The 16057-nt window shown below is 35.0% G+C and overlaps 1 protein-coding gene across 1 annotated transcript; it reads right to left on the bottom strand.

Moving 5' to 3' along the window:
- Window positions 1–15220: 15220 nt before the first annotated feature.
- Window positions 15221–15703, bottom strand: LOC112422768 (uncharacterized). The gene has a single exon (XM_024786419.1). The coding sequence runs from the start codon at window positions 15701–15703 to the stop codon at window positions 15221–15223; it is 483 nt and encodes a 160-aa protein (XP_024642187.1).
- Between the last annotated feature and the right edge of the window lie 354 nt (window positions 15704–16057).

The following is a 16057-nucleotide window of genomic DNA, read 5'->3' as shown; positions in this document are numbered from 1 at the left end:
TCCTCATTCTCATGAATAAAATATGATTCTCAAAGTCATACATTTCAATCACAAAGATCACCACCAGCTACATATCTCCTTCATTTTTTGAGTCATGCATGTCGTGTGAGAATGTATATGATATATGTAAGTAATCCAAAGTTATTTTAAGTTTTTAGCGCTATGATAAAATACATTTTTGCAAAATAATCAATTTGATTTGTAACATTCCATTATTTTATGGTGAAATTAGAAATTACATCACTTACCACTTTGAACTTAGACGGAAAACATTATCAATTTTAATTATTTGTTTGGTCTCTCATTTGTCTTCATCAATTTATTTATATTTTATTTTCTTTCTTCTTCTTGCAAACATGTATCAAAATAAAAGACATTTTATGAAGAAATAAGAGATATGAAGAATACGATGATAAATTAGAAAATGATTATCATTAAAAATTTGGATACATTATTCTTGTCTAAAAAGGGTGTAATTGAAACTTCAATGGGGTGTAACTAGAAAAAATATTTAAGCTTTATGAATTTCCGAGACATCTCATTTGTTTATCCTATTCCTTTCTTTTTCTCTTACTCGCTAATATGATTAACACCGGTACAATCTATACTATATATATATATATATATAAGCCGCTTTGGACTATATATAAAGAAAATAAGCCGTTTTGGATTGATTTTTTCTCCTTCCGATTATATCCTTACACAAATTTGACAATAAGAATGCTATTTTGTTGGTGTTATCCAAAAAGATAAGAATTTACATTGTTATTATTTATTTTTGAAATATATTATATTTTCTATATTGTTGGTAACATTGAAAAAGATAGGTATAATTTATTACAATATAAAAGTGTAAAATATCCATTATATATACCTATAATTTTAACCAAATCAATATAATTTTAATCAAAATTTCATAAACACTACTATTTATAATTTATACGCATTAGCGTAATCAAAAGATGAGATAGACAGGCACTCCATACTCGTCTGAATGCTAGTTATTATAACGCAGGTGTTACTTTCAGAAATATAGATTTGAAATATCACTTTACATGTGAATCTCATTTCTGAAAGTCAACTTCAACAATATAATTGAGATTATACAAAGTTTATCGTCAAATTTATATTACATATTAGTCGACAAAACCAATTAATATAAAATGGAGATAAGTAAGTAGTTTTAATCAACCAAATAATTTTAATGAAATTTAAGTTTTTATGGAAATAAAAATATTCAGCGGTACACCGAAATCTAGTGGTTTTGTACTTCTAAACCATAAAATTTATACACTATTTAAGAAGTTTCTTAATCATCAATAAGCTTGTCGAAGTGTTCAATATATGTGTTTGCAAGTTGTAGTTGTTGACACTAATAGACTTGTCGAAGTTTTCACTGTCTGCTTTTACAAGCTATAGTTGCTGATAATAAATCATAAACAGTTATAGAAACAGATAGAACAATTTCAATTCATTGGTAAGTGTGAAATAACACACAATACCCATATAGAACAACTTCATCGGTATATTTTAACCTTACTTAAAAAATTTGAAATAACACACAATACGCCTGTTTTTTCAAGAGATGTATGTTCGATCTCTTCATCTATATCTGAGACAACTTGTAAGCATAACTAGATAGTGAAAAGATAATAAACTGTCTCGTTGACAACCGTTGATAATTCTGGCTTATTGATGTAAATTTAATTTAAATGTATTCAATTGTTGTGAATGTGTTTCTTACTTTTGATTCTGGTGGTATGTAAGATTGTCTTGAGGGACAACTAACTCTCTTAGTGGAGGAGAAACATATATGGATACTAAATCAGAAAATAAAAATAGTTATATTCTTAAATGCAAGCACAAATTTGATTTGATAAATCAAATGTTATATCCTATGCTTAGTACAAACTTTGTGTTGATTTAGGATTCAGTAGGACGTAACTCAAAAATGACATGGGGAGGTGGTTGGACATATCTTGTCTGTGATAAATCATATTGGTGATGCATTAATGAACTTTGGCTCGTCATAGAAAATTAGAGAAAATGTGTACAATGATATACTATGGTGTTACCACGTAATATTTCAAGTAAACTCTGGAGAGATAAATGGTGAAGCAGATGTATTGCGTTTAAATTTGATGAAGATTATCAAGTACTCTGTTGGTATGGATAGTAGATGTCTTATAAATGTTGTGATAAGTTCAACTTTTTCATCAAACTAATCAATGATTTTACAGTTAGATTGCAAATTCTCTTTACTTTTTATAACAATCTCTTGAAACTATCGTTTGTTCCAATAATCGGCAAGTTTTTATGTAAAACTAAATGTTCTTCCCGATTCCCACTACTTATCTATCTCAGCTGTATCGAACATTAACAAATAAAAGATGTAGTTTACAGTGATTACAATTTGTCTCTCTCAACATTAAATGAAAATTGCAAGTGACCTTTGTAGTTCCCATTATGCTTCAGAAGTGTTTACTCGAAAAGTGCATCCAACATTATATATTGAAATACATCTCTACCATCCAACACCGTGAATACACTTGATGAATCATGAAGATGAAATACAATCTTGTTAAAATGGTATGAACCTTTATTGTTAACTACAAGTCTCTCATAAATCATATCTGTTTGATTACAAATTGCATAAGAGACAATTTCGTTAGTATTGGTTTGTCTGTGAATATGAAAATCAGCATTGGACTTCCTGACTTGTTCAGACAACAATGTATATTAACTATTAAGATGGCAATCGTGGAATATTGTTGTAACATGTAATTGAATCAATATAACTAGTATTGTCTACGTGTATAAAGAGTTTCCACGTGGGACTTTTTTAGCGACAAAGGGAATGATCATGCTTTTATTAATGACATTATAATATGGTTGATTCGTTAATATCTAAATATTAGATATTTTTGGATTTGTAGTAATCAGATGGGAGATGGAGACGTTTGATTAAATGACTTCTATGATATATTCAATTATGTTAAAAATCGTCATCATTTGACATTATGCTTCCAAAATTGAAGTAGTTGGGTGGCAATCCTTTAGCTATGAAGAAAATGATGATGTGGATGAATACATGAGTACTTATGGAAATGTGTGGATTCTTCATTCTTGTCACTTGTAACAAGAGATATTTGAAAACTAGCTTATGACACTTGTCAAATTCACCCGACTATGATTTTTTCGTAGAATTTGATATAGCATGCCATTAATAGCAATGAGATAGTGATAATTGGTGTCACTTTGTTGATTTATTAGAATATGGACTCGTAGATTCATTGGAAGCTATGAGAGGAATCTATGTCATTGAGATCCTCCGGCTCTTTCAAATAATGAAGGTTTGCATTTTTACGTGTGTGACTAAATTGTCAGAACTTGCGGTTATGACAATACAAAAATCATTCTTGACGAAAAATCGATAAGCAAATTAGCATGTGGACACGAACATGGAACACCCATGTAAACAATGACTTGAAATAGTAAAAAATAGTTTTTTCCTATGCATACTTTAAAATTTTATACAACTATTTATGTAATAATTTATAATACTTCCTCCCTTCTTAATCTTTTTCAGTTTTATTTTCTCACAAAAAAAAAAAACCATTGTTGAATCCACAATTCAAAACTCAACTAACAAAAATGTTGAAATTGTTATGCCGAACGTCAAGACGTGGTTCTAACCTCGAAGTCTCCACTTGTGTGTACAAGTTTATAGTGACTTTATCTAGCTAAAACAAACATTAGTTTCAAAATAATTAATTTTGTTTAGAAATTCAAGACATAACTGACATTAGATTTTCAACTATATTATTAGAGTATTTAATTTTGTCCTTTATTTAAAAAATAGAATTCATAAAATAAATAATAACTAAATTAAAGGTATTTTGTGTGTGTATATTAAATAATTTATTCACCTGTGTGGAAAAACTCTTATAAAAAAACAGAAAGAGGAGAGAACAAATTATTCTTAACAAATATTTTTCCTCCGTGCATTTGTAATGCACTAGTTTAAGTATAATCTATTCTAAACAAAGTTTAAGTATAATCTTTTTTTTTGAAGACATAAAAATGGAATATATTAACAACGGCAGTGAATGCCTAAGTACAAGATGTACTAAAGGTGTCACCCCTAAAAACAGTCAAACATACAAAAAAGAGTCAAAGCAATGGTCGATCTAGACCCAAACAAAATAAAGGGTCCGACCACTATCGTTGGGTACCTACATGAAATTGGCGTTATTAGCTTGAAGCCACCATAAAGAATGAAATCGAACTTTATCTGCTAGATTGTCAACTGTGGTTTGGATATTATTAAAAAGCCTATTATTACGTTCGTTCCAAACCACCAAAACACAAAGTAACCAAATAAGTTGAAGAAATGACTGACGAGCCTTTGAGTGACCTGTAGAGTGAATAAACTGAATGAAATGGGCCTCAATAGTAAAAGGGTCAGCACCTGACATTCCGATCCAAGACCTGATAAGATGCCACAAAGAACCAAAAGTGGTGCAATGAATAAAAAGATGAGATGTAGTCTCTTCCACACCGCACCCTGTGACACACATACAAACCTCACTGTTGATTATGCCACGCCTAAAAAGATGATTCTTAGTCGGCAACCTATCACGCAATAATCGCCAAGCAAAAATGGAAACCTTAAGCGGCACCTGCTTATGCCATATAAGGTCTCCCAAAGGAACGTCTGGAGACTCCAATGGAGTAGTAAGATAAAGATAGGCGCCTCCCACACTATAACTGCCAACAGAATGCGAGTCCCATTGCCACCTGTCAGAGATATTATGCTGCAAAATGACACCATTAATTAAAACCCTACACTCCTCTAACAGCTCATCCTCCCACGCCCTCAACGGACGCCTCCAGACCCACATCTCTCCGTCACCCTCCCCACCAAAGTCAACCATATCAGCCACAGTGCTCAATTTATTAGATGCTAAATCAAACAAACGACGGAATCTAGTACAAAAAGGTGTATCACCAAGCCACCTGTCATACCAAAAGTAAGTGCTAGTTCCGTCCCCCATCTTTTTTGACAACCTCTCTGCAAACCAACCCCCTCCTACCTCACCTACACCATCCCTAATCTTCGCTACTTCTCTCCACCAAGATGAAACACTCCGGCCCCCTACCTCCAACCGCCCAACCGTCTCCCCATACCGCGCTACCAGGACCCTATACCAAAATCCGCCTCTATCCACCAACATCCGCCAACACCATTTACCTAACAAAGCGCTATTAAATTCCCGTAACCTCCTCACTCCCAAACCACCATATTCCTTACGTAAACAAATAGAGTGCCAAGCAATCCAGGAGATTTTCCTGTTATCCTCACTCCCTCCCCAAAAAAAATTATTAAACATAGATTCAATGATAGAGATTATACCTGACGGAGCCTTGAAGAAGGAAAGAGCATAGACAGGTAATGCGGACAGGACAGAATTCAGAAGGACCAACCGACCTCCATAAGAAAGGAAACGACTTTGCCACCCCAACAGTCTAGATTTAATTGTTTTCAACACAGGGTCCCAAAAAGCTATCCGCCGAGGATCACCACCAATCGATAAGCCCAGATACACAAACGGAATCGTACCCACCTTACAATTTAAAATAGAAGCCGCCTCATATAACCACGAATCCGCAATATTGATACCTACCAATAGACTTTTGTGGAAATTAATTTTCAAACCAGACATCTCGGCAAATAAAGACAAAATCGCACGTAAGGCACGCACATTTGCCCAACTTTTAGCACCAAGAAGAAGAGTATCATCTGCGAATTGGAGGTGAGACACCGTAACCGTGTTTGAGTTTCCAACCATGTACCCATCAAAAACATTATTTCTCATCGCCGAAGTCACCATAACATTCAGACCCTCAGAGGCTATCAAAAACAAGAATGGGGAAAGGGGATCCCCTTGACGCAGGCCCCTTTGCAAAGAAAACTCATCTGTAGGACTACCGTTAACAAGAATTGAAGCGGTAGCAGTCGTTACACATTCCATAATCCATTTCCTCCATAAAACTGGAAAAGCCATCTTTCTCATAATCGTATCCAGGTACCCCCAATCTACCGAGTCAAAAGCCTTCTCAAAATCAACTTTGAACAACATTAATTCCTTTTGTTCTTTCGAGCCTCATCGACCACTTCATTGGCAATTAGAATGCCATCTAAGATCTGTCTGTCTTTTACAAAAGCAGTCTGAGAATCTGATATAATTTTTCCCAACACCAGTTTCAGCCTATTAGCCAACACCTTAGACAAAATTTTATAAAGAGAACCAACCAGAGAAATCGGTCTAAAATCGTTGATACGCTGAGGACTATCAATTTTCGAAATTAGAGCTATGAAAGTAGTGTTAATACCTCTGGTTAGTTTACCATTTCTATGAAAATCTGAGATGAAGCGCATTACATCTTCCTTTAACTCATCCCAAAATTCTTTGATGAAGCCGAAATTAACCCCGTCTGGACCCGGGCTCTTATAACTGTCACAATCCCAAACAGCGGATTTAACTTCATCAGCTGAAAACGGCTTTGTTAAACCACTACCGTCCGTATGAGATAAACATTTGAACGGTAAATTATCGATCCCCACTCTAGACGTATGCCTGGCCGCAAAGTGGTCTCTAAAATGGGATAACACTGCATTCCGAATAGGTTGAACTCCTTCCACTAGATTACTATCCGCCAAGAGCGAAATAATGGAATTACGACGACGACGGCCCGAAAGAACCGAATGAAAATATTTAGAATTTGCGTCTCCATCCTTTAACCAAAGTAACCGCGACTGTTGCCACAAAATACTTGAGTTCACTCGAGACAAAGAATGAAGATCATGTGTTATTCCCCGTAATTCAAGGATTTCGTCCGCAGACAAATCACCAACGTCACCTTTATCATCAAAATCCGCTTGCCTTTTTTTTAAGGAATCAATTTTACCAGGGATATTGGAAGCATGACCTATATGCCACTCTTTCAAAGCGGTTTTAATGAACTTAAGTTTCTCACGAAGCACAAAACCGCCCCATCCCTCTATCTGGAAAGACTTCAACTTATCTTTCACAAACTGATTGTAACCCGGTAAATCTTGCCAACATTTCAACATACGAGATGGACGCGGTCCCCAGTTTTCCTCGTCCACAGATAACTGAAGCGGACAATGATCAGAGAGACCCCGGAGAAGGGCTACCTGAAAGCTATTAGGCCACTGAAGACACCACTCTTCAGACAATAAAAATCTATCAATTCTACTCATAGCATTGCCATCCCCTTTGAACCAAGTAAAACGGCGACCACATAGCGACAAATCAATCAAACTGTTATCAACAATAAAGTCACTGAAATGGTGGTAATCAATAACACCACTAATCCCCCTTGAAGACTTACGTTCCTCCGCATACCGCACCGCATTAAAATCACCACAGACACATATCCTCGCACCCCTAAGAGCCTGTAAGCAAGTAGACAAGGATGCCCATAATTCTTGTTTTGCTCGAGAGTCACATGGAGCGTAAATGTTAAATAAATAAAACTCTTCAGCTGAGCGCACAAAACGGCCATGAATTTGAAGAAAATGATTCCGACTAACCGTTGACCAAACCTCCACTTCTGAGGTGTCCCACACAAATAAAATCCCCCCAGAGGCCCCCCACAGATGGACGGTAAGAAAAAGCATGACTCGAATCACCCCATAAAGAATTGCACAGAAAATCATCACACACGGCTAATTTTGTTTCTTGTAAGCACAAAATAAAAGGAATTTTCTCCAACACCAACTTCTTCACTTCCCTTCTCTTCTCCAGACCACCCAAACCCCGGACATTCCACGAAATTAGCTTCATATTCACACACCCTCCCCGCTCTTCCCCAAGACCGTCCTACTCCAGTTAAACACCCACATCAACCCCGCCTCCCACATCCCTTACAATCGACAACACAGGCCCAACATCAACCTTTTTTGAGCGCGATAAAACAGAAAAATTATTGTGATTATTACCTGAAAGAGATAATCCAATAGATTTACCGATACCATTTATGTCATCCGTCGTTGTCTTAGCATCTCCTTTGAGAACCACCCAACTTTGCCAATCATTATTAACGGAAGCCAAAGAAGAAGATTCATTATTATTGCTGGTGGGAACTTCCTCCAAGGACCTTGTAATTCTTTCCCTTTGACGACGACGATTGCGAATTTTCTGTTTTAAATTCATCATAGCCTTAGAATTTCTTAGAACTTTTAAAACCTCTGCACGGTCTTTACTTGGTAATCGTGCCACTTTTTTCAGAGTTAAAACCGGGTGTCGAAGCACACCACCTGCTTTCTTTTTACTAGCCAAAGACTTGCTTCCGCCACTGATTCCACCACAACCCTTACCCACTTTCTTCAGCCGCTTCTTGTGAGAAGAAATTAACCCGACATCACCGTGTTGAACATTTTGTAACCAATCCACACTCCACGGGCCTGAATGTAAGGAGCTCTCGTCATCAACTGTTTGATCGTTACATTTCCTGAGAATGCTCTTTCCAACAGAATTTTTGAGAACCGGCTCTTGTGCTCCTGTGTTGTTGACAAACACAGGTGCTGGGTTTGAAGAACCGGCCGAGATGCTTGCTGAAGCTGTCGAAAAGCTGGCTGCAACAGTTGCTGGATTTTTCTTGCCAACCGAGTTACTTGATGACACAACCGGAACCGGGAATGCCAAAGTATCACCAGCTACATCAGTTGCTGGATTTTTTTGAGACTTATTAATCAAGTTTGCATCATTAAAAATAGCATCATCTGCTGCTAGGTCCTTAGCAATTTGTTCTGCCAAAGTATCAACATGATTATTCATTTCAAAGTCAGCGAGATTGTCTTCTGGATGAGAGGATTCTGATTTAGCATCTTCCTCATACAGACAAGCGTCGTCACCAAGATTAATTCCCAATTCTTCCATAATTTTAATGTCTGTTGGCACACCATCAACAATTACTTGGTCAGATAAATTCAGCACCTCTAAAGACGGCGTAGATATTAAGATTCTAGCATAGTCAAAACGCTCCCTATTTAAAGAGCAACTGTCCGTTCTCAAAAACCTTCCACAATAAAAAACGCATAGTTTGAAGAAACTTTCATTCCATGCTTGAATTGGAATTCCATAAACCCGGACCCAAGCTCCCCTTTGAAATGGCACCACCGCTTTATCCCACCGAACCAAATTAGAAAATAACAAGTCAAAAAATTGTTTCGCTCCTCCCACTATAGCAAAGACATTTCCACCTGAAAGAGCGTGTAAAAACACCTTATCCGCACCGAAAGGAATGATATCAAGGTCCCTAAAACTAGCATCCTCCACTCGATTCTGAAGAAGCGGTATCGAAGCCCCACCAATCACAGTGCCAATCAAACCTCGACTGGCCCACTCACGATCTTCCTCGGTCGAAGTGTATTTACGAACCAATTTAGAAGGTTTTAACAGGTTTTCTTCCCTGACCTTCTCCTTCTGCTGTCCGAGTGAACATTCTACTCCCTCTCCTCCCGTCTTCCTCACATCTCTCACCCTCACCGAGATCGAGCCAACCCTCACCGCTCCTTCCTCCGCTCCCTCCTTCAGCAACTCACTTTTTTCTCCCTCAAACACCTCCTTCCTCGCCTTACTCCCCTCACCAGCATCATCCCCATTCTCCTTCCCAACCGCCTTACCGCCTACACCCTCTCCCTTCCTCACCAAGCCACCCTTCACAGCAATCTTCCTATCAAACCGAGCAAGAACAACCCGAATACAATATTGGCCAAAGCAGACATTGTTTAAGGCTTTCAATAATTTATCGACGTCACGAACCTTTGCAAAGCGAACAAAACCATAAACATCACCATGCCGATTCCTATTGTTTGCCACAAAAACATCTTCAAGAATGCCGCAAACTTCAAACCCTTTTCGCAAGAAAAAAGTCGAAGCCTGTGGAGGGAAATTAGTAATATGGAAGGTGACAAACCGTTTTAACGAAGATTCAGACACATCTCCGAGACTGCGAGCTCTTGGAACTTGTGATGTTTGATCGTGAACTGAAACCAGCACACTCCTATACTGAGCACGCACACCATGCTGTTGCCTTGGCAAAGAATTCAATCTCATACTACGTTAAAATAATATATACATATAGATTAAGAATGTAAGCGATTTACTCAATAGAAGATGACTCAATAGAATGTTATAAAAATCTAGAAAAACTATGAAATTTTGAAAGTTTCTAATATTTTTAAAAGAATACTTCACTTCTATGTGTTGCTGTTCTAATACAAATCAACAATGATCATATTAAGGCATGCTCATATAACCACTCAACATGCACATTTGGTGTTCACAAAAACACGCGAAATTTCATCTTAAATCCCATAAGCATAATAGATATAATGAACAAGATCTCATAAAATTACTTTTCATGTGATCCTTTATAGTTCATGTTATTTTAATAAGGGTTAATACTATTTTTGGTCCCTGTAATATTAGCGAATTTTGGCTTTAGTCTCTGTAAAATAAAATATTTAGACTTTGTCCTTGCAATTTTAGATTCCTCCACTTTTGGTCCCTTATTTAACTACGTCAGTAGAATCTGCACATATTACGTCCCTGTAATTTCAGATTACTCTCACTTTTGGTCCATATAATTTCAGATTTCTCCACTTTTGGTCTCTCTTTTCACGTGTCATGTATGCAGATTCTGCTGACGTGGTGAAATGAAGGACCAAAAGTGGAAGAATATGAAATTACAAAGACAAAATCTAAATTATTTTTTTACAGGGACTAAAATTGATTCGTTAATATTACAAGAATCAAAAGTGGTATTAACCCTTCTAATAAAAGAAAACAATATTAAATGATGGAAATATTAAGAGGAAGAAGAGTGTAACTTAAATGGAACCATCCGAATGTGCATATTTAAATTGATATTTTTATACTTTTCTAAAAAAAACAGAAGATATTTTTATAAAGTAAAAGATATTGTCAATTCAGACAAAAATATAATAATATTTTGGCTTGAATGCACTTTTAGTTCCCTTAATTTCATTTTTTTGAAATTTTGACGTATTATTTTAAAATCTAGCATTTTGACCCCTCTATTTCAAATTTTTATGTGTTTTGATCCCACCCTATTTTAAGGTTAATTTTGATAATGTGGCCATGTCACTTATAACATGACAGATCTCATGTGGACATATTGACCACCCTATTATTAATCAACCAATGTTCAATACAAGAAGGATGAAAATAAAAAATACGGTGACTAGCCTGAGAACAGGCCGCCCTAGTTAAAGTATGAGCAACCATGTTCGCATGTCTCCTAACAAACTTCACCTCGAAGTTGGAATGTAAAGATAACTGATAAATAATACTAGAAACAATAGCAGAGAATTTTGAATCACCACTGCCCGGAGATGATAGAGCTTGCAATAGAGTAGACGAGTCGGAATCAAAGACAACTCGGTTCCATCTGTTTGCATCAGCAGAGTGAAGGGCCTCGAGTAAGGCTACTGCCTCCCCCTCCAATACTGTCATATTTTCCCGCTGCCATTTCATTTGAGCCATAATAAATTGCCCGCCGCGGGAGTCTCTAACACAACATGCAAAAGATGTAATGTGGTTGCGGTCATGGAACGCGGTATCCACATTGCACTTCAACCATGTCTCGCTCGGTTTCTCCCAAACTGAGTTGTTACCTTGCACTCTATTATGCTCGTGTTGCACAACTAGTGGTGAGAGTTGTTTATGAACCTCTTTCCATTGTGGCCATGCATCTAGTGTTGTCCTCTCAATGCTCGTTTTTAGTATGATGATCATCATTCCAAATGACATCATTACGTGCAGGCCAAATTTGTAAAAGAAGTAAAGCCACCCGACCAGCTATGTCTCGGCTTTCTGAGCGACATATATCAAAAACAAAATCTGCCAAACTTGTCATAGTTTATTTGGTATGTTGAACTTCAGTGTGAACCCATGACAATTTGCTACCGCATGAATGAAGTGGCGTCATCAACAAGAGGTTTGCAAAACTACGATATCAATGGTGTGTATATAAACTAAGATGGCGATAGTAGATTTTCATGAGATTGCCTACAACATAGGATAAGTGAAACTCACTAAGACATCCTGTCACACCTCAATACCTTTTTTTTTTTTATTTATTTCAAATTAGCAAGTTGTTCGTGGCAATGAAAGACAATGCAGTAGGCTGAATGGCTCATCTTCATATCCACGTGTCGTACTAGTTTAGATTATTTCTTATGGTTTCAGATATGTATCATATTTATGTATTTGATAGTTGTATCAAGTTATCAATTGTACAAACTTGCATTGATGTTTATGTTCATTCGGTCGAAATTCTGTTCTAATTTTAATGTATCCAATACTAAGTTAACACACATGCTAAATATTCTAGATAAATTTAGTATGGGTGTTACACCCGAGTTTTTTTTATTGTATCATCACAATGAATTTGATAGAGATACTTGTAACATATAAAAAGAGGAATGTTGCACTTTGTGGTGGCCGGGATTCGAAACCCAAACCTTGCATATATTATGCATTGTCCTTACCAACCGAGTTAAGTTCACGGAGACATAGGAATGATGCACTTGTAACATATAAATGAGATTTTGCATCTCTGATTCTTCTAAAAAATTTAACACTAGTTTTGTATCAAGTATTATTGTTATCATGCGTTTAATATTGAAGAATTCTACATCCAAAAGGATAAAATTTATTAATTAGTGTTGATATTCTTTTATTTTTATGCTGCTATTATTTTCAAGTGCTAAAATTTAAGTCTATATTTTCTAGGTGTTAAATTTTCAGTTGGTTTCTATCTGATAGTGAAAAACGAAAACAAATAAATTGAAAAGCCCTAAATATTTTGAAGAGCTAACAAAATCACAAAAGAGAGCTAAAAAAATTTATGATGTATTATTATATAAGGGACCATTTTTTCATATTATGTCTAAGGCCCGTAAAACAGCTGTGCAGACTAACAATATTAGTCATGCCTTTTTTTATCTTTTAATAGAACTCTAAATTATGAGGTCTCTTTTTCTTATGAAGTGAAGGTTCACAAAAATTGTTATTAGTTTTTTTTTTTCTTCTTAAATATCTAAAAAAAATATTAGTGTTATTGGCATTAAATATCATCGATTTTATATTTTTTTTAAAAAGGCATCGATTATATATAATATATACTATACTGTATGTTCATTCTTCATGGTGCTCTAAACTAGTTTCCTACATTTCAGTATTCCCTTGAGTGCCTTCACAAATTTTAATCAGCATCATACATACAGGGCCGTTCCTAGCGTTTCAGGGGCCTTAGATATAGTTTAAAAAAATGGACCCTTACATAATACATCAAAACCTTTTTTAGTTTCTTTTTATGATTTTACTAACGCTTCATTTTTTTTTCTTCACTTTTCACTATAAGATAAAAGGTTTTCTTAGGCAACATCTTTAAATAAATCAAATACTCCATAGAAATCAAAACTAAACAAAATACCATAAGATTAGAGAACAATAGCTTATGCGAAGTAGACTGAAATTTTAGCACCTAAATAGTAGGCAGTGAATTTGTGACATCTAATGATAGTAAAACCAAAAAAATATAAGTATATCAATACGTAATTAATTAAATTTTAGACATTTGGATACAAAATTCTCCAATGTTAAACCCATAACAACAATAATACTTGATAAAAAAAAATGTGTTAGAATTTTTAGAGTAATCTAAGATACAATAACTCATTTGTATACTACAAATAAATCATTCCTCTTTTTATATGCTACAAGTACAAAGTTTATATTACTATATTGATATAATTAATTTATTTATGATACTTTAAAGGCAATATTAAGATTAATTTTTCTAATAGGCCCATTTTCAACTAAAATATTATTTGTTTTGTTATGAAGATTCTTCCAATTTTCTGGATAACAAACATCACATATATTATATATTTTTAATATTAGTAAAACACATGATTAGGAACAAAGAGCCCAAAAAAATTTTAAAAAAATCTTGGCACATTATTAGAAACAAATGGCCAATTTTTTTGGAAGGGTGTATGTAGAAGGCTTTTTTTTATATGGGGTATATATAGCAAATTGCATAAAAAAGACCAAAATAATAACAGACTCCAGCCCAGATTTTCATATCAATGTTTCGGGCCTGTTAGTATATTTTACTATATAAACCCCCAAAAAACCAATTCTTACTATATACACCCCCACCAATAAAAATTTTTAAGGCCCCCTACCGGCATGGGCCCTAGGCCGTCGCACTCGCGGCCTATGCCTAGGGCCGGCCCTGCATACATATCAAATATCTCCGACAACTAAAATTATAATTGTGCTTTGCCACAAAATTCATTTGGTCTATAGTTCTCTTCGTTGATATTTCGTAACTTTAAAAGGAATTTGTTTTGAAAGAAAATTTAGAAGGAATGTACTCCACCCGATAAAAAGCTTTAAAAGAATAATATAAAAGAGAAAATTATCAATAATTTTTTAGTGTAAAATAATACTATTAGTAAGTTTAAATCTTGACAATTATTTTATGATTGATTTGTTTCAAATGAAATTTGAACTTTCCTAAAAAAGAAAATGAAATTTGAACTATAATTTTTGAGATTATAAAATCAAACATAAATTTAATGGTGTAAACTTTATTGATTTGATATTGTTAAAAACAGTTTCCATGGTGTCCATTTATTTTGAATTTACATTTAGTAAAATTAAAATCTATTTGAATTCCCCCGTCTCAAAAAAAAAAAAAAAAATTGAATTTACATGTTATTGTCATTTTTTTGTTAACCCTTGAGTTATTAGGAGGGAGATTGGTAAGCTAGAATTCTACCGAAAGTAGGTAAAGTCTGACTAAAAATTATATCACTATGCCTCGATTCCTCTCAATGATTTGTTCTTATGTAATCACTTAGCTATGTTTTTTTTCTTTCAAGGAACTTAGCTACATTATTAGTTTTTTTTTTTTTTGAAGGAAGCTGCATTATTAGTTTTTTTTTTTTTAACAAATTAAAAAGGGATAATATAATAACAACGTGGTTTACCCCGCACAAGGCGTGCAAAAGGCTCTCACTCAAGAATATTTACAAGAACAAGGTGCCTAACTAGGCAACACCATCAAAAAAAGACAAAACAGAGAAACACTAATACAAGTGGACACCCATACAAAGGAGAGGATGGTTCCACCAGTCATAGTAACTGTAGCTAAAAAGTCCCTGTTTTGACTTCACCCATAAGAAAGAGTTTAGTTTAACCTTTGCCAAAAGGGTTGAAAGATCGGAATCTGTATTTTGGAATACACGATCATTCCTTTCATTCCAAAGAACCCAAACAGAGGCAAACAAAATAATCCTGAAATACAAATGAGTTGATCTAGGCAACCCCGCCATCTTAGTAAACTGAATAAAATGTTGACGAAGATCACCTGAAGGAACAAAATCAATACCCAGCCAATACCATACATGAAACCAAAGAGAACCAAAAATGTTACAAGATACAAACAATTGAGATGCTGTTTCCAATTGCCCACAACCTGATACACAAGCCGCACCACCAATAGGAAGAACACGACGCCTCACCAAGTTGTCTTTATTGGGAAGTCTGTCACGAAGAAGTCGCCAAACCATCAGAGACACCTTTGCGGGAATTATCGATTTATACTTAATTTTTTGAAAAATTAATGAAATTTGTCTATTATAAACAAATGTCATCAATTTTAATAAGCGGCTAGACTCAAGTGGTTAACGAAATTCACCTTGTAATGAATTGATCAGTAAAATTTGAGTTCGATGACTAATAGTTATTGGGGATAGGTAGCTCATTTAGTTGAGTTAAGCGATTAAATGATTTAAAAAGGTTAAGGGTTCGAAGTCTGAAAACAGAGAAAATTCTAATATAGCATTTAGTATATATTAAAATTTTCCAAAACAAAAATGACTAATAGTTCTTGATCAGACTTAATTTACATCACAAACGAACTT

The sequence above is a fragment of the Medicago truncatula genome, chromosome 6 (genome assembly GCF_003473485.1).
Source record: "Medicago truncatula cultivar Jemalong A17 chromosome 6, MtrunA17r5.0-ANR, whole genome shotgun sequence".
NCBI lineage: Eukaryota > Viridiplantae > Streptophyta > Magnoliopsida > Fabales > Fabaceae > Medicago > Medicago truncatula.
The sequence above is the reverse complement of the archived record's forward strand: the minus strand, read 5'-3'. Positions and strand labels throughout refer to the sequence as shown.